Source organism: Mobula hypostoma, chromosome 28, assembly GCF_963921235.1.
Source record: "Mobula hypostoma chromosome 28, sMobHyp1.1, whole genome shotgun sequence".
Taxonomy (NCBI): domain Eukaryota; kingdom Metazoa; phylum Chordata; class Chondrichthyes; order Myliobatiformes; family Myliobatidae; genus Mobula; species Mobula hypostoma.
In genome coordinates this window covers 35338102-35365025 of record NC_086124.1, presented here as the reverse complement: position 1 = coordinate 35365025, position 26924 = coordinate 35338102, and the positions used below count along the sequence as shown (strand labels likewise).

General features: G+C 49.8%; 2 protein-coding genes across 2 annotated transcripts in view; both read left to right on the top strand.

Moving 5' to 3' along the window:
• Window positions 1–23226, top strand: part of LOC134338988 (zinc finger protein 664-like) — a 25100-nt gene extending 1874 nt beyond the window's left edge. The window contains exons 2-4 of the mRNA XM_063035210.1: window positions 1643–2101; window positions 22496–23075; window positions 23155–23226. Of these exons, the coding sequence (XP_062891280.1) occupies window positions 1643–2101; window positions 22496–23075; window positions 23155–23226 (1111 nt within the window). The remainder of the gene's footprint in view (window positions 1–1642; window positions 2102–22495; window positions 23076–23154) is intronic.
• Window positions 23128–26924, top strand: LOC134339119 (zinc finger protein 729-like). The gene has a single exon (XM_063035450.1). It carries the CDS (start codon window positions 23238–23240, stop codon window positions 26019–26021), a length of 2784 nt encoding a protein of 927 aa, XP_062891520.1. The 5' UTR covers window positions 23128–23237; the 3' UTR covers window positions 26022–26924.

The window sequence follows — 26924 nt, the reverse complement described above, 5'->3', positions numbered from 1 at the left end:
ACTCCCCAGGGTCACACTGTTCTACAAAACAAGAACACAGAACAGTACTGGGCACTTGGCCCACAGAATGCATATTTAAATTAAATCCCTTCTGCCTAAACAATGTTCATCTGCATCTGTTCATTGTACACTGTCCATCTCCCTCCATTCCCCGTACACAATATCCATCTCCCTCCATTCCCCATACACAATGTCCATCTCCCTCCATTCCCCATACACAATATCCATCTCCCTCCATTCCCCATACACAATGTCCATCTCCCTCCGTTCCCCATACACAATGTCCATCTCCCTCCGTTCCCCGCACAAAATGTCCATCTCCCTCCATTCCCCATACACAATGTCCATCTCCCTCCGTTCCCCATACACAATGTCCATCTCCCTCCGTTCCCTGTACACAATGTCCATCTCCCTCCATTCCCCGCACAAAATGTCCATCTCCCTCCGTTCCCCATACACAATGTCCATCTCCCTCCATTCCCCATACACAATGTCTATCTCCTTCTGTTCCCCGTACAATGTCCATCTCCCTCCAGTCCCCATACAAAATGTCCATCTCCCTCCGTTCCCCATACACAATGTCCATCTCCCTCCGTTCCCTGCACATACAACTGTACCGTATCTGCCTCCACACCACTCCCGGCAGCTCATCCCAGGCCCCCACCCCTGTTAGTGTTTAAAAAAAAAAATTGCCCTCATGCCTTCATTGAACTTGCCCTCTCTCAGTTTAAACACATGCCCTCTGGTATTAGACATCTCACCCTGGGGGAACAGATACTGTCTGTCTACTCTATCTGTGCCTCTCAATCTTATAAACCTCCCTCAGCATCCGACACTGAACGGAAAGCAACCCCAGTTTGTCCACCCTCTCCATGTAGCTCATGCCCTCTAATCCAGGCAGCATCCTGGTGAACGTCTTCTGCCCCCTCTCGAAAACCTCACGTCCTTTCTGCACTGATCTGAGATCCTGGATCTGTGATCTGCGATCCGCAATCTACTATCTTACGATGTGCACTCTCTGATCCGCGAGCTCTAATCCACAACATACAAAGGGTGACTTCTGCTCTGTGATCACATGATCCCTCATACCTGAATTATGCTCACTGCAGTGCTTGAGGATTCATTAAAGACAGTAGTGACCTCCTCACCTGGGCCTCTCTCTCTTTACCCCTCTCACCTTTACTTTCTGTCTCTCTCTCTACCTCCACTAACTTACTCTGTCGCTCCCCAAACTCTCTTTCCCCCTCCAAATCTCTACCCCCATCTCTCCCCACCAACTCTCTCTCCCCCTCTCCCCTTGTTATTTCTTCCCCTACTCTCTCTCCCCAGACTCTCTCTCTCCCCACACTCACTCCCCCCACACTCTCACCCCACTCTCTCTCTCCCTGTTTTTCCCCATTATCCTCCCCTCTCTCTCCCCCCTCCCCACTCTCTCTCTCCCCCTCCCCACTCTCTTTCTCCCCCTGACTTTCCCCCCCACTCTCTCATCCCTGTCTTCCCCCTCACCCCACTCTCTCATCCCTGTCTTCCCCTCCACCCTGCCTTTCCCCATTATCCTCTCCCTGCCCCCCCGCCTGTCTTACCCCTGCTCTTGCTGCCCCCCCTCACTCTGCCTCTCTTACCCCTGCTCTCGCTGCTGCAGGAAGCAGGAACAGACACCCCTGGAGCCGGAGGACCCCCGCGAGGCTGCAGTCTATCCTGAGAACGGGCAGCGTCCGTCGCCGGAGCCGCCAGTGGACGAGGAAGCTGAGGAGGAGAAGCCCGCCGTCTGCGCGGAGTGTCAGCGGGTCTTCCCGGGACGGCGGGAGCTAGAGAGCCACCTGAGCCGGGCGCATGATGCCCAGGAGCCGCACGATGGGGTTGGCACCGAGTCCTTCCGGAAGCAAGATCTGCTGGGGGAAGACGAAGGGCTGGAGGCCGGGGGTGCCTGCCGGTGTTCTGGCTGCCGCGAGGTGTTCCCGCGGATCTCGGACTTCCTGTCCCACGCTTGTCCACGTCCCGGACGTAAACCATTCCGATGCCAGGACTGTGGGAAATCCTTTGCCCAGGCTGCCAAACTGCTGGATCACCAGAGGTCCCACACGGGAGAGAAACCATTCAGGTGAGGGGACTCGCAGAGCAGGGACATGGAAAGGAGCACAGTTCTGACCCAGGGATTCGCAGACGGGAATGGTGCACGGTGCTCCCGGTGCGGGTCTGACCCGGGGATACGGAGACGGGAATAGTGCACGGTGCTCCCGGTGTGGGTCTGACCCAGGGATACGGAGAGGGGAACTGTGCACGGTACTCCCGGTGTGGGTCTGTCCCAGGGATACAGAGACGGGAATGGTGCACGGTGCTCCCGGTGTGGGTCTGACCCAGGGATACGGAGACAGGAACTGTTCACGGTGCTCCCGGTGTGGGTCTGACCCAGGGATACGGAGACAGGAACTGTTCACGGTGCTCCCGGTGTGGGTCTGAACCGGGGATACGGAGATGGGAACTGTTCATGGTGCTCCTGGTGCCAGGGTTTGGGACCTCTTATCTGACCTGCAGTGGGAGGGGAAAGATCCAGTTGTCATGGTCCATGTGGGGACCAACGACACAAGTAGACTGAGGAAAAGGGGTTCTACTGAGGGAATTTGAGCAGCTGGAGACTAAATTAAAAAGCTGAACCAAAATGGCGATTACTACCTGAGCCACGTGCAAATTGGCACAGGGTCAAGAAGGTTAGAGAGTTAAATGCATGGCTCAAAAATTGTTGTGGGAGAAGTGGGTTTGAATTCATGGGAAATTGGCACTAGTACTGGGGAACATTGGGACGGGATTCACCTGAACTGTGATGGGACCTGGATCGTAGCAAATTGCATAACTGGGGCTGTGGATAGGGCTTTAAACTAAATAGTAGGGGGATGGGTTCAACAGATTGGAGAAGTATGGATAAAGTAAAAAAGAAAAGTGTGGATGAAGATAAAGTAAAAGAGAAAAGTAAGAGTGGAGTGAGGAAAAGTCAAGTGCAACAGAATTGGAATCAGGGTTTACCATCACCAGCATGTGAGTTGAAAAAGTTCACAAGATTTTAAAAGCTGAATGACTGCAAGGACACTTTATCTGAACGCCCATCGTGTTCGAAACAAGGCCAGTGAACTTGGGGCACCAATCAGTACCAAGGGGTGTGATTTAGTGGCCATTACTGGCGTGGATAGAGGAATGGCAGAAAGAAGACAGTACGTGGGAATAAAGGGGGCCGTTCTGGTTGGCTGCCAGTGACTAGCGGTGTTCCTCAGGGGTCGGTATTGGGCCCACTACTTTTCACATTGTTTGTCAGTGATGTAGATAATGGAATTTATGGCCTTGTGGCAAAGACGTATGATTTAGTGGCCATTACAGAGACGTGGTTGCAGGGTGGAGAGGATTGGGAATTAAATATCCAAAGATATCAGGTAACACAGAAGGATAGGGAGGAAGGTAAGCGAGGTGGGGTAGCGCTCTTATTAAGGTTAAGATCAGGGTGATAGTGAGACAGTGTAAGATCTAAGGAGCAGAATGTTGAATCCATCTGGGTAGAGATTAGGAATAGTAAGGGGAAAAAAATGACTGGTGGGAGTTGTCTGTTGGCCACCAAATAACAACGTTACAGTGGCGCAGGCAATAAACCGAGAAATAAATAGAGGCACGTAAGAATGGAACAGCAGTTATTGTGGGGGACTTGCACATAGGTTGGGTGAATCAAACAACAGGAATTCTGCAGATGCTGGAAATTCAAGCAACACACATCAAAGTTGCTGGTGAACGCAGCAGTCCTGACGAAGGGTCTCGGCCTGAAACGTCGACTGCACCTCTTCCTATAGATGCTGCTTGGCCTGCTGCGTTCACCAGCAACTTTGATGTGTGTTGCTTGAATTTCCAGCATCTGCAGAATTTCTGTTGTTTGCGTTTAAAATCATCACAGTGATATTTGATTCTGCGCTTCCCGCTCCCTGGATTACAAATTGATAGTAAATATTAAAAATTTAAATTATAAATCATAAATAAAAATATGGAAAGTAAGGTAGTGTAAAAAAATCAAGATGCAGGTCCGGATATTTGGAGGGTACGGCCCAGATCTGGGTCAGGATCCGTTCAGCCATCTTATCACAGTCGGAAAGAAGCTGTTCTCAAATCTGGCCGTACGAGTCTTCAAGCTCCTGAGCCTTCTCCCAGAGGGAAGAGGGACGAAAAGTGTGTTGGCTGGGTGGGTCGCGTCCTTGATTATCCTGGCAGCACTGCTCCGACAGCGTGCGGTGTAAAGTGAGTCCACGGACGGAAGATTGGTTTGTGTGATGTGCAAACCAAATATAAAAACAAATAGTAAAAGTTCTTATATACAGCAGAAAAGGGTGGCCAAAGTGAGCGTAGGTCCCTTGGAGGATGAGAAGGGGGAATTGATATTGGGTAATGAGGAAATGGCCGAGGCTTTGAATGACTACTTTGTGTCAGTTTTCATGGTGGAGGACACATCTAACATGCCAAAGAGAGATGTTCTGGCTGCGATGGGAGGTGACGACCTCAGAACAATAGCTATCACTAAAGAGGTAATGCTGAGCAAACTTGTGGGCCTGAAGATAGACAAGTCCCCTGGTCCTGGTGAAATGCATCCTGAGGTACTGAAAGAAATGGCAGAAGCTATAGTAGAGGCTTTAGTGATAATTTACCAAAATTCTCTGGACTCTGGGTAGGTGTCGGCAGATTGGAAGATGACGAATGTCATCACTGTTCAAAAAAGGATTTAGGCAGAAGGCAGGTAACTATAGGCCAGTTAGTTTAACATCTGTGGTTGGGAAAATGCTTGAAGCTATGACTAAAGAAGAAATAGCGAGACATCTGGAAAGAAGTGGATTCAGCAAAGGCAGGTCCTGTTGGACAAACTTACTGGAGATCTTTGAGGATATAACGAGCACAGTGGATAGAGGGGAACAGATGGACGTTATTTACTTGGATTTCCAGAAGGCGTTTGATAAGGTGCCAAATAAAATACTTATCCATTAGATAAGGATGCATAGAGTTGGGGTGATGTATGAGCATGGATAGGGGATTGGTTAACCAACAGAAAGCAGAGAGTTGGGATACTCTGGTTGGCAATCGGTGTGCCGCAGGGGTCGGTGCTGGGCCCGCGACTGTTCACGATATACATTAACGATCTGGAAGAGGGGACCTACTGTAGTGTATCTTAATTTTGCGGATGATACTAAATTGAGTGGAAAAGCAACTTGTACAGGGGATACGAGGGTCTGCAGAGAGATATAGGTGAGTTTAAGTGAATGGGCAAAGGGTCTGGCAGATGGAGTACAATGTTGGTAAATGCGAGGTCATCTACTCTGGATTTATCTACTCTCATTTGCCTCAAGATAGTAAACACCTCCTCCTCCTCAATCTGTATAGGTTCCATGACCTCACTACTTGTTTGCCTTAATTCCATAGACTTTATGCCAGTTTCCTTAGTAAATACAGACGCAAAAAACCCATTTAAGATCTCCCCCATTTCTTTTGGTTCCATACATAGCCTACCACTCTGATCTTCAAGAGGACCAATTTTATCTCTTACTATCCTTTTGCTGTTAATATACCTGTGTGAGTGGGCCAGTGAAGGAGTGGAGCTTTGAGGCTTTGACTCGAGGCAGAGGACGAGCTTGTTCCCAGTTAGTCTTTACAATGCCTCCTGAGACGGTGATGTGCCTCTCATGTGAGATGTGGCAGTCTTGGGGGAACGCCCCTCTCCCGCAGAGTCACATCTGCTAGAAGAGTATACGGCTGGACGATCTGGAAGACCGTGTAAGGAATCTGGAGCAGCAGCTGGATGACCTTCCACTCATAAGGGAGAATGAGGCAGTCATAGATGAGAGCTACAGGGAGGTAGTCACACCTAGGCTGTTGGAAGCAGGTCGTTGGGTGACAGTCAGAGGGGGGAAAGTGAAGGTGAGCAGACAGGTAGTGCAGAGCACCCCTGTAGCCATTCCCCTGAATAATAGGTTTACCTTCTTGGATACTGTTGGAGGGGACGACTGACCAGGTGTGAGCCACGGTGGCAGGGCCTCTGGCACTGAGTCTGACCCTGTGGTGCAGAAGGGTGGGACGGAGAAGAGGAGAGCTGTCGTCATTGGAGACTCTATAGTCAGGGGAGCAGACAGGAGATTTTGTGGACGTGAGAAGGACACCCGCATGGTTTGTTGCCTCCCAGGTGCCAGGGTCTGGGATGTCTCTGACCGGGTGCACGACATCCTGGTACGAGAGGGAAAGCAACCAGAAGTCGTGATACATGTTGTGACCAACGACATAGGCAGGAAGAGGGATGAGGTCCTGAAGTGTGAGTTTCAGGAACTAGGTAGAAGGCTGAAGAACAGGACCTCAAGGGTGGCGTTCTCAGGATTGCTGCCAGTGCTACGTGACAGTGATGGTAAGAATTGGAGGAGATGGCAGTTGAATGCATGGCTGAGGAGTTGGTGCAGGGAGCAGGGTTTTAGATTTTTGGATCATTGGGATCTCTTCTGGGGAAGGTGGGACCTGAACAGATTGGATGGGTTGCAGCTGAACTCGAGGGGGAGCAATATCCTTGCAGGTAGGTTTGCTAGCATGGTTCGGGAGGGTTTAAACTAATTTGCAAGGGGGATGGGACCCGGAGCGATAGAGCAGTGAAAGAAGTGCATGGAGTAAAGCCAGATCTGACATATACAGAGGCTTAGAGGAAAGAGAAGCAGAATAAAGGGTGTAAAGGTAGTAAGGTAGAAGGGCTAAAGTGCGTGTACTTCAATGCAAGAAGCATCAGGAACAAAGGTGATGAACTTAAAGCTTGGATACATACATGGAATTATGATGTAGTGGCCATTACAGAGACTTGGCTGGCACCAGGGCAGGAATGGATTCTCAATATTCCTGGATTTCAGCACTTTAAAAGGGATGGTGGGGGGAAGGGGAGGAGGGGTGGCATTACTGGTTAGGGATACTATTACAGCTACAGAAAGTGTGGGTAATGTAGCAGGATCCTCTTTTGAGTCACTATGGGTGAAAGTCAGGAACAGGAAGGGAGCAGTTACTCTATTGGGGGTATTCTATAGGCCCCCTGGTAGCAGCAGAGATACAGAGGAGCAGATTGGGAGGCAGATTTTGGAAAGGTGCAAAAATAACAGGGATGTTATCATGGGTGACTTTAACTTCCCTAATATTGATTGGCACCTGATTAGTTCCAAGGGTTTAGATGGGGCAGAGTTTGTTAAGTGTGTCCAGGATGGATTCCTGTCACAGTATGTGGACAGGCCGACCAGGGGGAATGCCATACCAGATCTAGTACTAGGTAACGAACCGGGTCAGGTCACAGATCTCTCGGTGGATGAGCATCTGGGGGACAGTGACCACTGCTCCCTGGCCTTTAGCATTATCATGGAAAAGGATAGAATCAGAGAGGACAGGGCAAATAATGAGGCTATAAGGCTAGAACTTGCGGGTGTGAATTGGGATGTTGTTTTTGCAGGGAAATGTAATATAGAACATAGAATAGTACAGCACATTACAGGCTCTTCAGTCCACAATGTTGTGCCGACCCTCAAACCCTGCCTCCCATATAAGCCCCCACCTTAAATTCCTCCATATATCTGTCTAGTAGTCTCTTAAACTTCACTAGTGTATCTGCCTCCACCACTGTCTCAGGCAGTGCATTCTACGCAGCAACCACTCTCTGAGTAAAAAACCTTCCTCTAATATCCCCCTTGAACTTCCCAGCCCTTACCTTAAAGCCACGTCTTCTTGTATTGAGCAGTGGTGTCCTGGGGAAGAGGAGCTGGCTATCCACTCTATCTATTCCTCTTATTATCTTGTACACCTCTATCATGTCTCCTCTCATCCTCCTTCTCTCCAAAGAGTAAAGCCCTAGCTCCCTTAATCTCTGATCATAATGCATACTTTCTAAACCAGGCAGCATCCTGGTAAATCTCCTCTGTACCCTTTCCAATGCTTCCACATCCTTCCTATAGTGAGGTGACCAGAACTGGACACAGTACTCCAAGTGTGGCCTAACCAGAGTTTTATAGAGCTGCATCATTACATCACGACTCTTAAACTCTATCCCTCGATTTATGAAAGCTAACACCCCATAAGCTTTCTTAACTACCCTATCCACCTGTGAGGCAACTTTCAGGGATCTGTGGACATGTACCCCGAGATCCCTCTGCTCCTCCACACTACCAAGTATCCTGCCATTTACTTTGTACTCTGCCTTGGAGTTTGTCCTTCCAAAGTGTACCACCTCACACTTCTCCGGGTTGAACTCCATCTGCCACTTCTCAGCCCACTTCTACATCCTATCAATGTCTCTCTGCAATCTTTGACAATCCTCTACACTCTCTACAACACCACCAACCTTTGTGTCATCTGCAAACTTGCCAACCCACCCTTCTACCCCCACATCCAGGTCGTTAATAAAAATCACAAAAAGTATGAGGTCCCAGAACAGATCCTTGTGGGACACCACTAGTCACAATCCTCCAATCTGAATGTACTCCCTCCACCATGACCCTCTGCCTTCTGCAGGCAAGCCAATGGACATGTTTAGGGATCTCTTGCAGAATGTTAGGGATAAATTTGTCCCGGTGAGGAAGATAAAGAATGGTAGGGTGAAGGAACCATGGATGACAAGTGAGGTGGAAAATCTAGTCAGGTGGAAGAAGGCAGCGTACATGAGGTTTAGGAAGCAAGGATCAGATGGGTCTATTGAGGAATATAGGGTAGCAAGAAAGGAGCTTAAGAAGGGGCTGAGGAGAGCAAGAAGGGGGCATGAGAAGGCCTTGGCGAGTAGGGTAAAGGAAAACCCCAGGGCATTCTTCAATTATGTGAAGAACAAAAGGATGACAGGAGTGAAGGTAGGACTGATTAGAGATAAAGGTGGGAAGATGTGCCTGGAGGTTGTGGAAGTGAGCAAGGTAGTGAATACTTCTCTTCGGTATTCACCAATGAGAGGGAACTTGATGATGGTGAGGACAATATGAGTGAGGTTGATGTTCTGGAGCATGTTGATATTAAGGGAGAGGAGGTGTTGGAGTTGTTAAAATACATTAGGACGGATAAGTCCCCGGGGCCTGACGGAATATTCCCCAGGCTGCTCCACGAGGCGAGGGAAGAGATTGCTGAGCCTCTGGCTAGGATCTTTATGTCCTCGTTGTCCACGGGAATGGTACCGGAGGATTGGAGGGAGGCGAATGTTGTCCCCTTGTTCTAAAAAGGTAGTAGGGATAGTCCAGGTAATTATAGACCAGTGAGCCTTACGTCTGTGGTGGGAAAGCTGTTGGAAAAGATTCTTAGAGATAGGATTTATGGGCATTTAGAGAATCATGGTCTGATCAGGGATAGTCAGCATGGCCTTGTGAAGGGCAGATCGTGTCTGACAAGTCTGATAGAGTTCTTTGAGGAGGTGACCAGGCATATAGATGAGGGTAGTGCAGTGGATGTGATCTATATGGATTTTAGTAAGGCATTTGACAAGGTTCCACATGGTAAGCTTATTCAGAAAGTTGGAAAGCATGGGATCTAGGGAAGTTTGGCCAGATGGATTCAGAACTGGCTTGCCTGCAGAAGGCAGGGGGTCGGGGTGGAGGGAGTACATTCGAATTGGAGGGTTGTGACTAGTGGTGTTCCACAAGGATCTGTTCTGGGACCTCTACTTTTCGTGATTTTCATTAACGAACTGAATGTGGGGGTAGAAGGGTGGGTTGGCAAGTTTGCAGACGACACAAAAGTTGGTGGTGTTGCAGATAGTGTAGAGGATTGTCAAAGATTGCAGAGAGACATTGATAGGATGCAGAAGTGGGCTGAGAAGTGGCAGATGGAGTTCAACCCGGAGAAGTGTGAGGTGGTACACTTCGGAAGGACAAACTCCAAGGCAGAGTACAAAGTAAATGGCAGGATACTTGGTAGTGTGGAGGAGCAGAGGGATCTCGGGGTACATGTCCACAGATTCCTGAAAGTTGCCTCACAGGTAGATAGGGTAGTTAAGAAAGCTTATGGGCTGTTAGCTTTCATAAGTCGAGGGATAGAGTTTAAGAGTTGCAATGTAATGATGCAGCTCTATAAAACTCTGGTTAGGCCACACTTGGAGTACTGTGTCCAATTCTGGTCACCTCACTGTAGGAAGGATGTGGAAGCATTAGAAAGGGTACAGAGGAGATCTACCAGGATGCTGCCTGGTTTAGAGTATGGATTATGATCAGAGATTAAGGGAGCTAGAGAAGGAGGATGAGAGGAGACATGATAGAGGTGTAGAAGATATTAAGAGGAATAGATAGAGTGGATAGGCAGCGCCTCTTCCTCAGGACACCACTGCTCAATACAAGAGGACATGGCTTTAAGGAAAGGGGTGGGAATTTCAAGGGGGATATTAGAGGAAGGTTTTTTACTCAGAGAGTGGTTGGTGCATGGAATGCACTGCCTGAGTCAGTGGTGGAGGCAGATACACTCGCGAAGTTTAAGAGACTACTAGACAGGTATATGGAGGAATTTAAGGTTGGGGGGGGTTATATGGGAGGCAGGGTTTGAGGGTCGGCACAACATTGTGGGCTGAAGGGCCTGTACTGTGCTGTACTATTCTATGGTGTGTGTTCTATGTTCTAGAATCTCTTTGGATTATCTATGACTGCCAAAGCAACCTCATGTCTTTTAGGCCTCCTGATTTCTTTCTTAAGTTTTTTTGCACTTTTTATACTCCTCAAGCACCTTATTTGTTCCCTGTTTCCTATACATGTCATACATATCGCTTTTCTTCTTTATCAGAGTTCCAATATCCCTTGAGAACCAAGGTTCCTTATTCACTTTGCCTTTAATCCTGACGGGAACATACAAACTCTGCACTCTCAAAATTTCCCCTTTGAAGGCCTCCCACTTACCGATCACATTCTTGCCAGAGAACAACCTGTCCCAATCCACACTTTTTAGATCCTTTCTCATTTCTTCAAATTTGGCCTTTTTCCAGTTTAGAACCACAACCCGAGGACCAGATCTATCTTTATCCATGATCAAGTTGAAACTAATGGTGTTATGATCACTGGAACCAAAGTGCTCCCCTACACACACTTCCGTCACCTGTCCTAACTCGTTTCCTAATAGGAGATCTAATATTGCATCCTCTCTAGTTGGTACCTCTATATATTTATTTAGAAAACTTTCCTGAACACATTTTACAAACTCTAACCCATCTAGACCTTTAACAGTATGGGAATCCCAATCAATATGTGGAAAATTAAAATCCCCTATCACACCTTTATGTTTCCTGCAGTTGTCTGCTATCTCTCTGCAGATTTGCTCCTCCAATTCTCGCTGATTATTGGGTGGTCTATAATACAACCCCATTACTGTGGTCATACCTTTCCCATTTCTCAGCTCCACCCATAAGGACTCAGTAGACAAGCCCTCTAATCTGTTCTGCCTGAGCACTGCTGTAACATTTTCCCTGACTAGCAATTCCACCCCTCCCCAACCCTTCATTCACACCTCTATCATGTCTGAAACATCAGAACCCTGGAACATTAAGCTGCCAGTCCTGCCCCTCCTGCAGCCAAGTTTCACTAATGGCTATAATGTCGTAATTCCATGTGTCAATCCACACCCTCAGCTCGTCAGCCTTCCCCACAATACTCCTTGCACTGAAATAGACACACCTCAGAAGATTACCACTCACAACCCTTGTATTTGTGACTTTGCATGAACTTTTAACATCATTTATTTTCACCCCCGCTCCACTATCTGCTCTGGCACTCTGGTTCCCATCCCCCTGCAAATCTAGTTCAAAACCTCCCCAATAGCACCAACAAACCTCCCTGCAAGGATATTAGTCCCCTTGTAGTTCACGTGTAACCCGTCTCTCTTGTACAGGTCCCACCTGCCCCAGAAGAGGACCCAATGATCCTGAAATCTGAAACCCTGTTCCCCAGTTCCCCATCCATGTGTTCGTCCGCCAGAGCATCCTATTCTTACCCTTGTTTGTCCAGGAGCGATACAACAGATCTCCTTCTTTGAGGAGCCCTAGGTTTGTCCTGTATATGCCGAGACTGGGTTTGAGGAGATGCAAGCGTGAGTGCAGGGGACAATCCAGGAACAGCAGAGCTGCGAGTTGATGGTCGTGCAGAGCGCTACATTGCGATGTGCGAGGTGGAAATTGCTAAGCTTCTGATCCAGTGTTAGTGTAATCTACTGACATCGTTCTTTATTGAAGTGAATTGACTTTATTACTTCCATCCTTCACATACATGAGGAGTAAAAATCTTTTCGTTACATCTCCATCTAAATGTGCAATGTGCAATTGATAGTAATTTATAATAAATAGTATGTACAACAGGACAGACAATGTATCATAGAAATACAGTTGTATTTTACATGAATTAATCAGTCTGATGGCCTGGTGGAAGGAACTGTCCCTGAGCCTGTTGGTCCTGGCTTTTATGCTGCGATTCCGTTTCCCGGATGGTAGCAGCCGGAACAGTTTGAGGTTGGGATGACTCGGGTCCCCAATGATCCTTTGGGCCCTTTTTACACACCTGTCTTTGTGAATGTCCTGAATCATGGGAAGTTCACATCTACAGATGTGCTGGGCTGTCTGCACCACTCTCTGCAGAGTCCTGCGATTGAGGGAGGTACAGTTCCCATACCAGGCAGTGATGCAGCCAGTCAGGATGCTCTCAATTGTGCCCTGTAGAAAGAACTTAGGATTTGGGGACTGATGCCAAACTTCTTCAACCATCTGAGGTGAAAGAGGCACTGTTTTGTTTTTCTCGTTACACAGCTGGTGTGTACAGACCACGTGAGATCCTTGGTGATGTGGATGCTGAGGAACTTGAAGCTGTTCACCCTCTCAACCCCAGATCCATTGATGTCAATAGGGGTTAGCCCGTCTCCATTCCTCCCGTAATCCACAACCAGCTCCTTTGTTTTACCGACATTGAGGGAAAGGTTGTTTTCTTGACAGGGTGATGATTTCTTCCCTGTAGGTTGCCTCATTATTGCCAATCAATGTAGTGTCGGTGGCAAATTTAATTAGCAGATTGGAGCTGTGGGTGGCGACACAGTCATGGGTATACAGGGTGTAAAGGAGGGGACTCAGTACGCAGCCCTGAGGGGCTCCTGTGTTGAGAGTCAGAGGAGCAGAGGTGAGGGAGCCCACTCTTACCACCTGCTGGCGATCTGACAGTATGTCCAGGATCCAGATGAATGAGGCGGGGTCTCTGAAATTTTGTCAAGCCTGGAGGAAATTAGTGGTTGAATATGCTATCTGGGCAAACCTTTCCGCCAAGTCATTTGTAGCTGGGTGGTACAGCGCAGATGTGATATGTCTTATTCCATTCACTTTCAGGAACGATTGAAACGGTTCCACAACAAACTGTGGTCCATTGTCACAGACTCTTCAGTGTTTTGGAACACCAGTCCTTGAGAAGAGGCTTCTAATCATATCAACAGTGTGTGAGGCTGTAGTGGAGGCTATTGGGAAATATTCTCACCACTTTGTAGCTGCATCCAGTACTAACAAGAAATCTGTGCCCATGAATGGTCGGGCAAAACCCACATGAATCCTCTGCCAGGGCACTGCGGGCCGTTCCCAGGGATGGAGAGCTGCTGCTCTTGGCATCTTCTCGAGGTGTTGACATCTGAACAGTGCATGGCAATCTGCCCCAAATGCTGATCTATCTCAGTCCACTAGACAAGACTTTCACTTTGACCACTTTGTTGAAGTGTTTCCCTCCAGAAAAGTTTGCAAAGATATCCTTTATCCCGGGCAGAGGGTATTAATCTAATTTCAATATTGGTTTGATGGTGACTTTAAAGTCACTACTGATCCATTCTTCTTGGCTACTGGAAACACTAACATTGCCAATGGGCTTTTCTCAACCTTGGAAAGAATTCCTGCAGCCTCCATGCAATCTAGCTCACTGGCTACTTTAATCACAGATGGTATAATGATCTGCACTTCTATCTAAAACTTGGGCATGGCATTTTCATTTCACCTACTTTACCTTTGATATCTTTGAGTTTTCCAAAGCCGTCCTTGAACACTGCTGTGGCATCATCCAGGACCTTTCTTAGTTTGCTTTCACTTGACTCTATTGCAGGGGATGTAGGTGGATGGATCCCCAGTCAAGTTGTAGCTGTCTCAGCCAGTCGTGGCCACTCCTGTTTTTACCACATACAGGCCGATGTGGCTTTTTGGTTCTTGTATTTCACTGTAATGGATGTTATTCCCACAGGAGTTCTTTTCTTCAGGATAAGTTCTTACTTGGATATCTGCAGGCTTCAGTTTAGTATCTTTGAAATGCTGTTCAAACACATTTGTGGAATGACTGAAACAGCTGAGCCAGTGTCCAATTCCATTTTAATTAATTTGCTGTTCGCTTCTGGTGTATGGCATATTGCTTGTCTGTTGTCGCGTGCAGATTAGACTCTTTCTGAAACTGCAACTTGACTTTTTATCTTTTTCTCTTCCCTGTGCAGTCCATTTATTTTTGTCGGCCTGGCATTCTCTTTGTACTTTGTTGCATTTTCTGAAAGTTTCACTCTTAATCCCATGTTGGTCTGGTGAATGTGAGCTCCTGCCACGACGTTAACACAATTTGTTCAGCCCAGGCTGGTTTCTGTTTAGACATTGCAATTTTGTTCACGCTCCCTTTTATTCCTGACTGTAACTTAATTGCATCTCTGTCTGCTGTTTCCATTGATACAGTTATTTCAACTGCTCTCTTAAATGTGAGTTGTGCTTTAGTTAGAAGCCATTTTTGAATGCTTTCTTGTAGATCACTCGATCTGTCAGTGAATCAATAAGCCCATTCCAAACTGACAATGCTCAGACAATCTCTTCAGTTCAGCCATGTAGACAGAAATGGACTCTCCTTCCTTTTGATTCTGCTTATGAAAGCTAAAGCATTTTGCAATCAACTGTTTTCCATTTTCAATGTTCCTGCATTACTTTCACAACTTCAGCAAAGCTCATTTCAGCTGGTTTGGTTGGAGCAGTCGAACTCCGAAGCAAACTGTGCTTTTAAATCCAATGTACTCAGCTAAACTAGTACTTATTTCTCATTGGCTATTCCATTTGCTCTAAAATACTTTTCAGGCCGTTCAGAATACATATTCCAGTTATCTTTTGTATAATCAAACACATCATCATTCTAATGTAGCCAGGCATACCTACTCTTTTTCATGATTATGAACCCGTGAATTCTTCCATTTTCTGCCTTTCTTAAAACTCGATTGTCTTTCCATTTGCGAAGCAAATGTACTGCTCCAAAAAGAAGTGCTGTGCTTTTTAAAAAACGTCGACCAGTTCTCACTGTGCTTCAATACATTGTTAGCCGTCTCAGGTTTGTTTTAAAAATACCTTGCCACCAATGTTTTGTTTTGTAACTGCAAAACATAAAAACTAATTGAAAGGACAAGAGGGGAGTCAACATTTACAAGGAGAATTGTGTACAGTACTCCCTACATACCGTAGGTCTGACCCAGGGATACAGAGACGGGGACTGTGCATGGTGCTCCCAGTGTGGGTCTGACCTAGGGAGATATGGAGATGAGAACTGTGCACGGTGTTCCCGGTATGGGTCTGACCCAGGGATACGGAGACAGGAACTGTGCATGGTGCTCCCAGTGTGGGTCTGACACAGGGATACGGAGACGGGTACTGTGCATGGTGCTCCCAGTGTGGGTCTGACCCAGGGGGATACGGAGATGGAAACTGTTCACAATGCCTTCGGTGTGGGTCTGACCATGGTGTATGGAGATGAGAAGTGTGCATTGTGATCTTGGTTTGTGCTTCTGACCCACAGATAGGATTAGGATACATGGTAGGGCCCTAGCGAGCAAGTATTGTCACACAGTGGTACCTCAATGTTCAAGGGTCAAAATCAAGTCAAATATGAGCATATTATCTTGTGCGCGAGTATGAGTATGCTCAGGTCTTCGTGTTGTACAGCAGGGAAACAGGCCCTTCATCAAAGCACAGTTCCAAGGACAGGTTCCTTTTGCCCTTGTGTGGTCTATAACCACTTAATCTTTTCCAAATGTCGTGCCTAGTCGAGAATGTGGAGAGTGCATCACAGCCTGGTATGGAAACACCAACGCCCTCGAATGGAATATCCTACAAAAAGTAGTGATCCCCACCACCCAGGCCATCTTCTTTTCTCAGGACTCGCACCACCAGGTTCAAGAACAGTTACTACCCCTCAACCATCAGGATCTTGAACAAAAGGGGACAACTACACTCACGAGATTGAAATGATCTCACTTTAAGGATTCTATCTTGTTCTCATTATTTACTTATATTTGCATTTGCACAGTTTGCTGTCTTCTGCACTCTGGTTGATCTTTTATAGTTACTATTCTATAGAATTGCTGAGTATACCCACAGGAAAATTATTCTCTGGGGTGTATGTGGTGACGTATATGTACTTTGATAATAAATTTACTTTGGACACTGAACTTCAAGAAGGGAATATGGGATAATCCAAGGAATTATAGGTCACCGAGCCTCACAGCAGTGTAATGAGTACATTTGGAGAGGGTCTGGAAGCTCTGCATTGGTTGGCAAAGGAGGAGTGTGGTATTGATAGGAGAGTTAGAGGGTCAGGCAGGAGTTTCCTTGTGTGGTATTGAAATCAGAGTTAGAGGGATGGACAGGAGATACAAGGTGGATGATCTTGTTGCACTATTACAGATGGCCAGGTATGATTGTTGTGGCCATCACTGCATCGTGGCTGGAGGATGGTTGTAGTTGGGAGCTGAATGTGTAAGATTACACTTTGTATCGGAGGGATAGGAAGGTAGGAAGAGGGGTTGGTGTGACTCTTCTGGTAGAGACTGGCATCAAATCAGTAGAAAGATGTGATATAGGATTGGAAGATGTTGAATCCTTGTGGGTTGAGATAAAGGTAAAAGGACCCTGATGGCAGTTATATACAGGCCTCCCAACAGTGGACCACAGGTTACAACAGAAAATGGAAAAGGTGAGTCAAAAGGGCAATGTTATGATAGTCATGGGAGATTTTAACATGCAGGTCGATTGGGAAAATCAGGTTGGTAATGGATCTCAAGAGAGTGAGTTTGTTGAATGCACAAGAGAAGGCTTTTTAGAGCAGTTTGTCGTTGAGCCTCCTTGGGGATCAGCTATACTGGATTGGGTGTTATGGAATGAACCAGAGGTGATTGGGGAGTTTAAGGTAAAAGAACCCTCAGGAACCAGTGATCACAATATGATTGAGTTCAACTTGAAATTTGGTTGGGAGAAAGTAAAGTCTGACGTAGCAGTACAGTATTTCAGTGGAGTAAAGCAGGGGTCCCCAACCTTTTTTGCACTGCGGACCGGTTTAATATTGACAATATTCTTGCGGGGCTGGAGGGGGGGTGTGTCTAGGGTTGCCAACAGACAAGTGTAGCAGTCAAATACGTTGTGTTTACCCCAGGAAAAACTACCATGACCATGAAGCCTTGCGCGGGCACCAGTGCACATGTGTATACATGCCGATTTTTTTCTACATATCGTTTTTGGCGATTCTGTTTGGGGGGGGAATATCGGTGATAAGCAGCTAATACACTCAATTTCGTTCTAAAAGGGTTTATCTAATGAATTTAATATTAAACACACAGCGCATATTTTCCTCGCATGAATATAGGGGTAAGTCAATTTTCAGGGGAGGACAGGGGAGCTTGAAGTAAGTGTTGAACGAACTTCCAGTAGAAGTGGTAGAGGCAGGTTCGATATTATCATTTAAAGAAAAATTGGATAGGTATATGGACAGGAAAGGAATGGAGGGTTGTGGGCTGAGTGCAGGTCGGTGGGACTAGGTGAGAGTAGCGTTCGGCACGGACTAGAAGGGCAGAGATGGCCTGTTTCTGTGCTGTAATTGTTATATGGTTATATAAGTCACTTATAAGTCAATAGCATCATAACATTTTAAGTAACGTTTGGATATTAAACACACAGCAACATATTTTCCTCGTATGAACATATAAAATCATTGCAACACACCAATATCGCTGAATCAGTGGGAGCCCTGGGCTTGTTTCCCTGCAACAAGACGGTCCTATCGAGGGGTGATGGGAGACAGCGATACTCGAAGGGGGTTCCTTATGTCCAGTCTATTCCGCAATTTAGTTTTTGTTGCATTCATTGCAGAGATATGTTGGAAATGGAAGCAACGTTTTCAGTGCTTTAATGGCTATCTCAGGATATTCAGCCTTGATTTTGAACCAGAATGCCGGCAGAGATGTTATGTCAAACATACTTTACAGCCCACCGTCATTTGCAAGCTCGAGGAGTTGATCTTCTCCCCGCACTGACATGGATGATACACGGGTAATGACCTCGTGTGCGTTCAAGCTCAACAGTGGGCGACAGGGAATGAGGGAAGGTGCAGCTGACTCATATCGCCAGGTCATATCATTTCCTCGCAACCCAGTAGCACATGCTTTGCAGCCCGGTGGTTGGAAACCACTGGAGTAAAGGCAATTACAGTGGTGTGAGAGAGGATTGGAAGCAGCTGCTGGCAGGGATGACAGCAAAGCAGCAATGGTGTGTGTTTCCGGGAAAAATGAGGAAGGTGCAGGACATGTGTATTACAGAAATGAAGAAATACTCAAACGGTAAAATAGTACAACCATGGCTGACAAAGGAAGTCAAAGCTATTGTAAAAGCAAAAGAAAGGGCATACAACAAAGCAAAATTAGTGGGAAGATCGAGGATTAGGAAGTTTTTAAAAACCTATAGAGAGCAAGTAAAAGAGTCATCAGAAGGGAAAAAATGAAATATGAAAGCAAGCTAGCAAATAATATCAAAGCTTTTTCAAATATGTAAAAAATAACAGAGAAATGAGAGTGGATATAGGACTGCTAGAAAATGAGGCAGGAGAAATAATAACGGGGGCCAAGGAGATGGCAGATGAACTAAATGAGTATTTTGCATCAGTTTTCACTGTGGAAGATATTAGCAGTATGCCTGATGTTGTAGTGTGTGAAGGAAGAGAAGTGGGTGCAGTTACTGTTACAAGGGAGAAGGTGCTCAAAAAACTGAAAGACCTAAAGGTACATAAGTCACCCGGACCAGATGAACTGCACCCTAGGGTTCTGAAAGACGTAGTGTTAGAAATTGTGGGGTGGCATTAGAAATGATTTTTCAAAAATCATTGGACTCTGGCATGGTGCCAGAGGACTGGAAAATTGCAAATGTTTCTCCACTCTTTAAGAAAGGAGGAAGGCAGCAGAAAGGAAATTATGGACCAGTTAGCCTGACCTCAGTGGTTGGGAAGATGTTGGAGTCAATTGTTAAGGATGACGTTATGGAATACTTGGTGATACAGGACAAAATAGGACAAAGTCAGCATGGTTTCCTTCAGGGAAAATCCTGCCTGATGGACCAGATGGAATTCTTTGAGGAGATTACAAGTAGGATAGATAAAGGGAATGCAGTGGACGTTGTATATTTGGACTTTCAGAAGGCCTTTGACAAGGTGCCACACATGAGGCTACTTACCAAGTTAAGAGCCCATGGTATTACAGGAAAGTTACTGACATTGTTAGAACATTGGCTGATTAGTAGGAGGCAGCGAGTGGGAAAAAAAGGAACCTTTTCTGGTTGGCCAGTGACTAGTGGTGTTCTGCAGGGGTTGGTGTTGGGACCATTTCTTTTTATGCTGCATATGAATGATTTAGATGATGGAATAGACGGCTTTGTTGCCAAGTTTGCAGATGATACGAAGATTGGTGGAGGGGCAGATAGTGTTGAGGAAACAGGAAGGATTAGGCAGATTAGGAGAATGGGCAAGAAATTGCAAATGAAATACAATGTTGGAAAATGCATGGTCATGCACTTTGGTAGTAGAAATTAATGTGCAGACTCTTCTAAAGTGGAGAAAATCCAAAAATCTGGGATGCAGAGAGACTTGGGAGTCCTTGTGCAAAACACCCTGATGTTAATTTGCAGGTCGAGTTGGTGGTGAGGAAGGCAAATGCCATGTTAGCATTCATTTCAAGAGGTCTAGAATACAAGAGCAAGGATGTGATGCTGAGGCTTTATAAGACACTGGTGAGGCCTCACCTTGAGTATTGTGAACAGTTTTGGGCCCCTCATCTTAGAAAAGATGTGCTGGCATTGGAGAGGGTCCGGGGGAGGTTTTACAAGGATGATTCCAGGAATGAAAGGGTTATCATATGAGGAATGTTTGATGGCTTTGGGTCTGACTGGAATTCCGAAGGATGAGGGGGGGAATCTCACTGAACCTTTTTGAATGTTGAAAGACCTAGACAGAGTAGATGTGGAAAGGATGCTTCCCATGGTGGGGGAGTCTAGGACAAGAGGGCACAGCCTCAGGATATAGGGGGTGTCCATTCAAAACAGAGATGTGGAGAAATTTCTTACCACATGCAGGAGGAGAGTCGTTGGATGTACTTAAGGCAGAGATTGATAGGATCTTGATTGGACATTGTATCAACTGTTATGGGGAGAAGGCCGGGAACTGGGGTTGAGGAGGAGATAGAAAAAAAGAATCAGCCATGACTAAATGGCGGAGCAGACTCGATGGGCTGAATGGCCTGATTCTGCTGCTATGCCTTGTGACGTGTGGTATCGATTGTTCAATTAAGGGACAGTCAGGAGGTCCACGTGTGGCTTTGATAGCAGATTTAAGGGATAGGCAGGAGATTCCGTGTGTGGGATTGAGATCAGAGAGGGGATAGGCAGGAGATTCCGTGTGTGGGATTGAGATCAGAGAGGGGATAGGCAGGAGATTCCGTGTGTGGGATTGAGATCAGAGAGGGGATAGGCAGGAGATTCCGTGTGTGGGATTGAGATCAGAGAGGGGATAGGCAGGAGATTCCGTGTGTATTTAAACACCCGGATGGGTACATTCCTTCTCAAGTGCCGGGGTCAGAATCAGAGTCCTGTTTATTATCAGTGATATATGCTGTGAAATCTGCTGTTTCATGCAGCAGTAGTGTGCTTGATGTTTTAAAAATGACCACAGGTCTTTTCAAGCAACGTTTACCTATCTGTTGATATGGGTCAGCCATGGATGTTATATCGTGTGGTTACCCAAGCCTGAGCATCGCGGTCGGGAGAGCAAGATGTTGCCAGTGAATGTGGCTCCCCCTCTGTGCTGTTGGACTGGCAGAGATCCATACCGTTTGGTCCCAGCAGTGTTGTGGTGTTGCCAGTCGGCATTGAACTCAATGTAGGGATTCCAGCTCCAGGTTTTCCTTGGGTTTACCCCCAAAGCCTTCCCAATGAGTGGATATAGCCACAAGGCAGCAGAGGTTTGAAATCCCCTTGGTGAGATGCCAGCCACGGCTGAGGAGCCCCATCTTTCTGAGAGAAAGGATTTCTGCATGGCCTGCTTTGGAGCAGTTAGTCGGACTTTGTGAGGGGCAATTGTTCCTGCTATTCTTTTGAGGGGATGATAAAGGAGGCTGGTGGGAAAGGCAGTGCACGTTATTTACATGGACCTCATTTCCCAGGATTGTGCAACCTCTTGGGCATATCGCCTCCAATCCAGGCAGCGTGATGGTGAGTTTCATGCACCCTCTCTCTCCAAAGCCTTGACATCCTTCTTACAACGGGGTGGCCAGAACTCCAGGCAGTCAGATGCTGCCTACCTCGAGTTTCTGATACTCTATACCACAGATACAGCCTCACCGTGTTATACAACTGCAACGTGACGTCCCAAACTCCTCCTCTCTTCGTCTCTCCTCTGTTCCTTTCCCCCTCCGTGCTCTGCGCTGTCGCAGAACATTTTCTGGTCCCCCTGCAATGCTAAACGGGGGGAATCTTCACAGACGCCGCCAGCGTCTCTCTCTGCGTCTCCTTCACCACCTCGTCTCCGTAGATGAACGTAGGCGAATGGGAGTGGCTGGGCAGGGTTGAGTCAGGCCAAATGGGAGGTACCTGTGCTGTGTTGTTCTTAATCTACGAGTTTATTGCAAAGTGAGTGTGGTTCAGAGGTTTCGAGGTCCAACCAGCAGTGAGGAAGTCGGTCGGTGTGTTTACCTGGTTTGCAGTGGAAGAACAGGGAGATTGTGTTCCGGCTTCACTGCGTAAGACCACGTCTGCAGCACTCTGCATGGTGTCGGCCCCCTCACCTGAGGAGAGAAGCTGGGCTGAGGGAGGCTGCCTCCATTAGTTGGCAGTCCAGGAATGAGTGACAGGTGGTGGGACGGGCAAGTAGGGGAGGTTCGAGGGAGAGATTTGAATCCTGGTTATTCTGTGCACTCAGTCTCCCTCCCTCTCTCCCTCCCCCTCCCCCCTCCACCCTCCCTCCCTCCCCCTCCCCTCCCCTCTCCCTCCCCCTCCACCCTCCCTCCCTCCCCCTCCCGCTCCCTCCCTCTCTCCCTCCCCTTCCCCTCTCCCTCTTCCGCATCCCCATTTTTCTCCTTCCCTCCTCCCCTCTCCCTCTTCTCTCCCCCTGAATTCCTCCTGCCCCCGTACCTTCCTCATGCCCTCTGCCTCCCTCACCGACTGCTCCTTCTCTCTCAGGTGTGACGTCTGTGACCGTCGCTTCGCCCAGCCAGCCAAGCTGCTTGCCCACCGCTCCATCCACAGCGGGCAGAAACCCTTCGCCTGCCAGACGTGTGGCCGCTCCTACAACCGGCTGGACAATCTGCGTCGGCACCAGCGGGCTCACCTGGGTGACGGGCCAGCGGGCCGTGGCCGGAGGGGAGGCCGCAACGCACCGGGACCTCCTGCTCCTCCCTCTCCCTCCCAGCAGCAGCGCTGCGGTGACTGTGGTCGGGGCAGAGGCCGGGGCCGGGGTAGGGGAAGGGGTAGGGGCAGGGGGGGGAGGCGGCCTCTCTCGTGCCCTCTGTGCCGACGAGGATTTAACCTCTTTTCCACCTTCCTGGCGCACCAGGCTGCGCACACTGGCGAGAAGCCCTTCCGCTGCCCTGTCTGTGCCAAGGCGTTCGGCGTCCCTGCATCCCTGCGTGCCCACCAGTCTATCCACACCGGCCGCAAGCCTTTCCGCTGCCCCACCTGCGGCAGCTCCTACAACCGTCTGGACAACCTCCGCCGACACCAGCGGGCTCACCCGCCCCTGGTGGGGGATGAGGAGGCGGGGGCCGGGGAGAGGGGAGAGGAGGGTGGGGAGAGGGGGGAAGGGGGTGGGAAGGGGCAGGAGGCAGCATTGGCATTGGGAGGGGCCCGTTTCCAATGTGAGGCGTGCGGGGAGGCATTCCCTGACCTGTCCTACCTGCAGACGCACCGTCTGACCCACTCAGACATGATCTTTGAGTGTGAGGCGTGTGGGGAGACGTTCCCCGATCTTTCTGGTCTCCGGACACATCGTCTAACTCATTCGGACATGGTCTTCGAGTGCGAGGTGTGCGGGGAGACCTTCCCCGATCTGTCTGGTCTCCGGACGCATCGTCTAACTCATTCAGACATGATTTTCGAGTGTGATGCCTGTGGCGAGACCTTCTCTGACCCGTCCAGTCTCCAGGCTCACCGTCTGACCCACTCAGACATGATCTTTGAGTGCGAGGCGTGCGGGGAGACATTTCCCGACCTATCTGGTCTCCAGACTCACCGTCTGACACACTCAGACATGATGTTTGAGTGTGACACCTGTGGTGAGGACTTCCCTGACCTGTCCAGCCTCCAGGCGCACCGTCTGACCCACTCAGATGCAACAATTGAGTGTGAGGCGTGCGGGGAGACATTCCCCAACTTGTCTAGCCTACAGACACATCGTCTAACACATTCGGACATGATTTTTGAGTGTGACGCCTGTGCTGAGACCTTCCCTGACCCGTCTAGTCTACAGACTCACCGTCTCACCCACTCAGACATGGTCTTTGAGTGTGAAGCTTGTGGCGAGACCTTCCCTGATCTGTCCGGCCTCCAGACACATCGTCTGACCCACTCAGACATGATCTTTGAATGTGATGCCTGTGGCGAGACCTTCCCTGACCTGTCTAGTCTACAGGTGCACCGTCTGACCCATTCAGACATGATCTTTGAGTGCGAAGCGTGCGGGGAGACATTTCCCGATCTGTCTGGTCTCCAGACGCATCGTCTGACTCATGCAGACATGGGCTTTGAGTGTGAGGCGTGCGGGGAGACATTCCCCGATCTCTCCAGCCTCCAGGCACACCGCCTGTCTCATTCAGACATGATCTTTGAGTGTGACGCCTGTGGGGAGACTTTTCCTGATCACTCGTGCCTGCAGACACACCGACTGACACACTCGGACATGATCTTCGAGTGTGGGGCGTGCAGAGAGGCTTTTCCCGACCTGCCTAGTCTCCAGGCACACCAAATGACCCACGGGGAGACGGCCCCGGGGCTCGGAGCCATGGTGAATCCACAGCGCGCACCGCCCGCTTTGGTCTGTGACGTGTGTGGTGAGAGCTTCGCCAGTCCGACTCACCTGTCTCTCCACCGGCGACGGGCCCACACCGACACGGCGGCCCGCCCCTTCGGCTGCTCGCTGTGCGGGCGGATCTTCACCAAGGCCTCAGCCTGGCGCGCCCACCAGGCCGTCCACACCGGTCAGAAGCCGTACCGCTGCCAGGTCTGCCCTCGATCCTACAACCGCCTGGACAACCTCCGCCGTCACCAGAGAGTGCACCTGGGGGAGAAGCCCTTCCGCTGCACGGCCTGCGGCCAGGGCTTCCCCTCCTCGGCCTCTCTGAGGGCCCACCGGGCGGCGGAGCACGGCCTGATCAGTGGGGGGGTCTTGTCCAGGCTGGAGGAGCCTGATCAGCGTCACGGTAGCCCGGTCTCTGAGCATGGGGCCTCTCCGCAGGCCCACTCCTCCCAGCGGGACCCCTGTGTCGAGATCTTCGGCAGCCCGGCCCTGGAGGTCCGTGGGAGAGGAGCAGGAGGGCCGGAGATGGAGGAGACGGCAACGCCGCTTCTCATCCCCCCACCTCCCCTCGACAAGCCCTTCCGCTGCCCAGCGTGTGGCAAAGGCTTCAGCCAGGCCGTCTCCCTGCGGAAGCACCGCTGCCCGGGCCCCGCTCCCGTGGGGCGACAAGGGGGGCAGGCGCAGGCCCCGCGAAGGGGCCCTCGCCCTCGCACTCACCCCCGGGAGCGCTCCTTCCGCTGCCAGGTCTGCCCCCGTTCCTACAACCGTCTGGACAACCTCCGCCGTCACCAGAGAGTGCACCTGGGGGAGAAGCCCTTCCGCTGCACGGCCTGCGGCCAGGGCTTCCCCTCCTCGGCCTCTCTGAGGGCCCACCGGGCGGCGGAGCACGGCCTGAGGAGGGCCACCCCGGCCCCTGCCCTCCGCTGGCCTAACACCTCTGCCTCTTCCCCCCCTCCTCCCCCACCGCCGCCTCCTTCCCCTCCCCCCCCCATCAAGGCTGAGGCCGAGGACCTGCTGCAGGCTGAGGCCTTCCAGCTGACGGGGAGCTGGAGGGGGGCGAAGAGAGAGGAGGAGGGTGGGGAGTGCGCAGAGTGCGGCCAGCGGCTGCCGGACGAGGCCTCGCTGGCGCGGCACCGCCTCCTTCACGCCTGGGAGCGGCCCTTCCGCTGCGATGCCTGCGACCAGGCCTTTGCCGACTCCTCCTCACTGACGGAGCATCAGCTGGGCCACAGCCGGGAGGACGAGCGGGCGGAGGAGGCGGGGAAGGCAGAGGAGGAGGGCCCGTCGCCTCTGCGCCCCGCTCCCGACGGGCCGCGCCCGCTCTACGTCCTGCGGCGCCTGCCGGCCTGGGGCGGGGGTCCCTGCCGGTGCCAGGTCTGCAGTGAGCTCTTCGACGACCCATCGGCGCTGCAGGCTCACGTGCAGCGGGCCCACGGCGAGGGAGGAGGGGTGATGGAGGGGGAGGGGGAGAAGCCCAGGCCGCCCGCCCTGGCCCCAGCCCCAAGCTCGTCCAGGGTCAAGCCCTTCCAGTGTGACGTGTGTCGCAGGAGCTTTGCCCATCCCTCCGCCCTTCGGGCGCACCAGACCATCCACACCGGCACCAAGCCCTACGCCTGCAACGTGTGTGCCCGCACCTACAACCGGCTCGACAACCTCAGGCGACACCAGCACTGCCACCTCAAGGCGCCCCTCTGAGGGTGGGGGGGATGGGGTGCAAGACAGACACCCAGGGCGGGCTGGTGGCCCAGTGTCACCGTAGACTCTTCAACCCCGGGAGATGTGGGGGAGGATCGTGTGTGATGGAACGGTGTGGAGGCAGCCTCACTCTGTGACCCTGAGAGAGTGTGGAGGTGTGGAGGGAGCCTAGCCCTGTATATGACTCCGGGAGGCTGTGATGGGACAGTATGGAGGGAGCTTCACTCTATGCCTGGCCCTGGGAGTCAGTGTCTGACCCAGGGAGTGTGTGATGGGGTGGTGGGGAGGGAGATTCACTCCACAGGTCTTTGATGCTCCCTTGACGTCAGCTGTCCCTCCATACGATCTCTTCCACGGACCTTGCCCCTCTGAGCTCAGCACCAACACTGGAGATGTCAGGGACAGAGCCGATCAGCACTTGGGTCATGGCCGGGAGACTGTGAAGTTTATGAGGTGGTTGTCTGTATATTTAATATAAATTTATATATGTATGTGTTATATAAGAAGGTTAGCTTGTTTAGTTAGTCAGACTCCGTTTACGGTGCTTCCTACCCACTCATTTTTGTGTGGCTGATTTTCTCTGAAGTTTCTGAAATTCATCCTACACCGGAAATCCATTAAAGTTTTTAAAATAACAAAAAGGAAGTCTTGAGTTTCTCTGCAAACGTGTGTCTGTCCGTGAATCAGCGTCAGTGTGTGTCTGTCGGGATTCGCGGACAGTGTGTGTCTGCCTCGGATTCCGGGACAGTGCGTGGCTGTCCAGGATTAGGGACAGTGTGTGACTGTTCATCTGGAATTCAACGGATTGTGGTCTGTTTGGAATTCCAAGATTTAGGAATAGAGTGTGTCTGTCCAGAATTCAGAAACATTCTGTGTGTATGTCCGGGATTCGGGAACGATGTG

Bases quoted from the DNA above. Each gene is read 5' to 3' on its own strand.
- LOC134339119 (XM_063035450.1), top strand. From the start codon at position 23,238: ATGATCTTTGAGTGTGAGGCGTGTGGGGAGACGTTCCCCGATCTTTCT.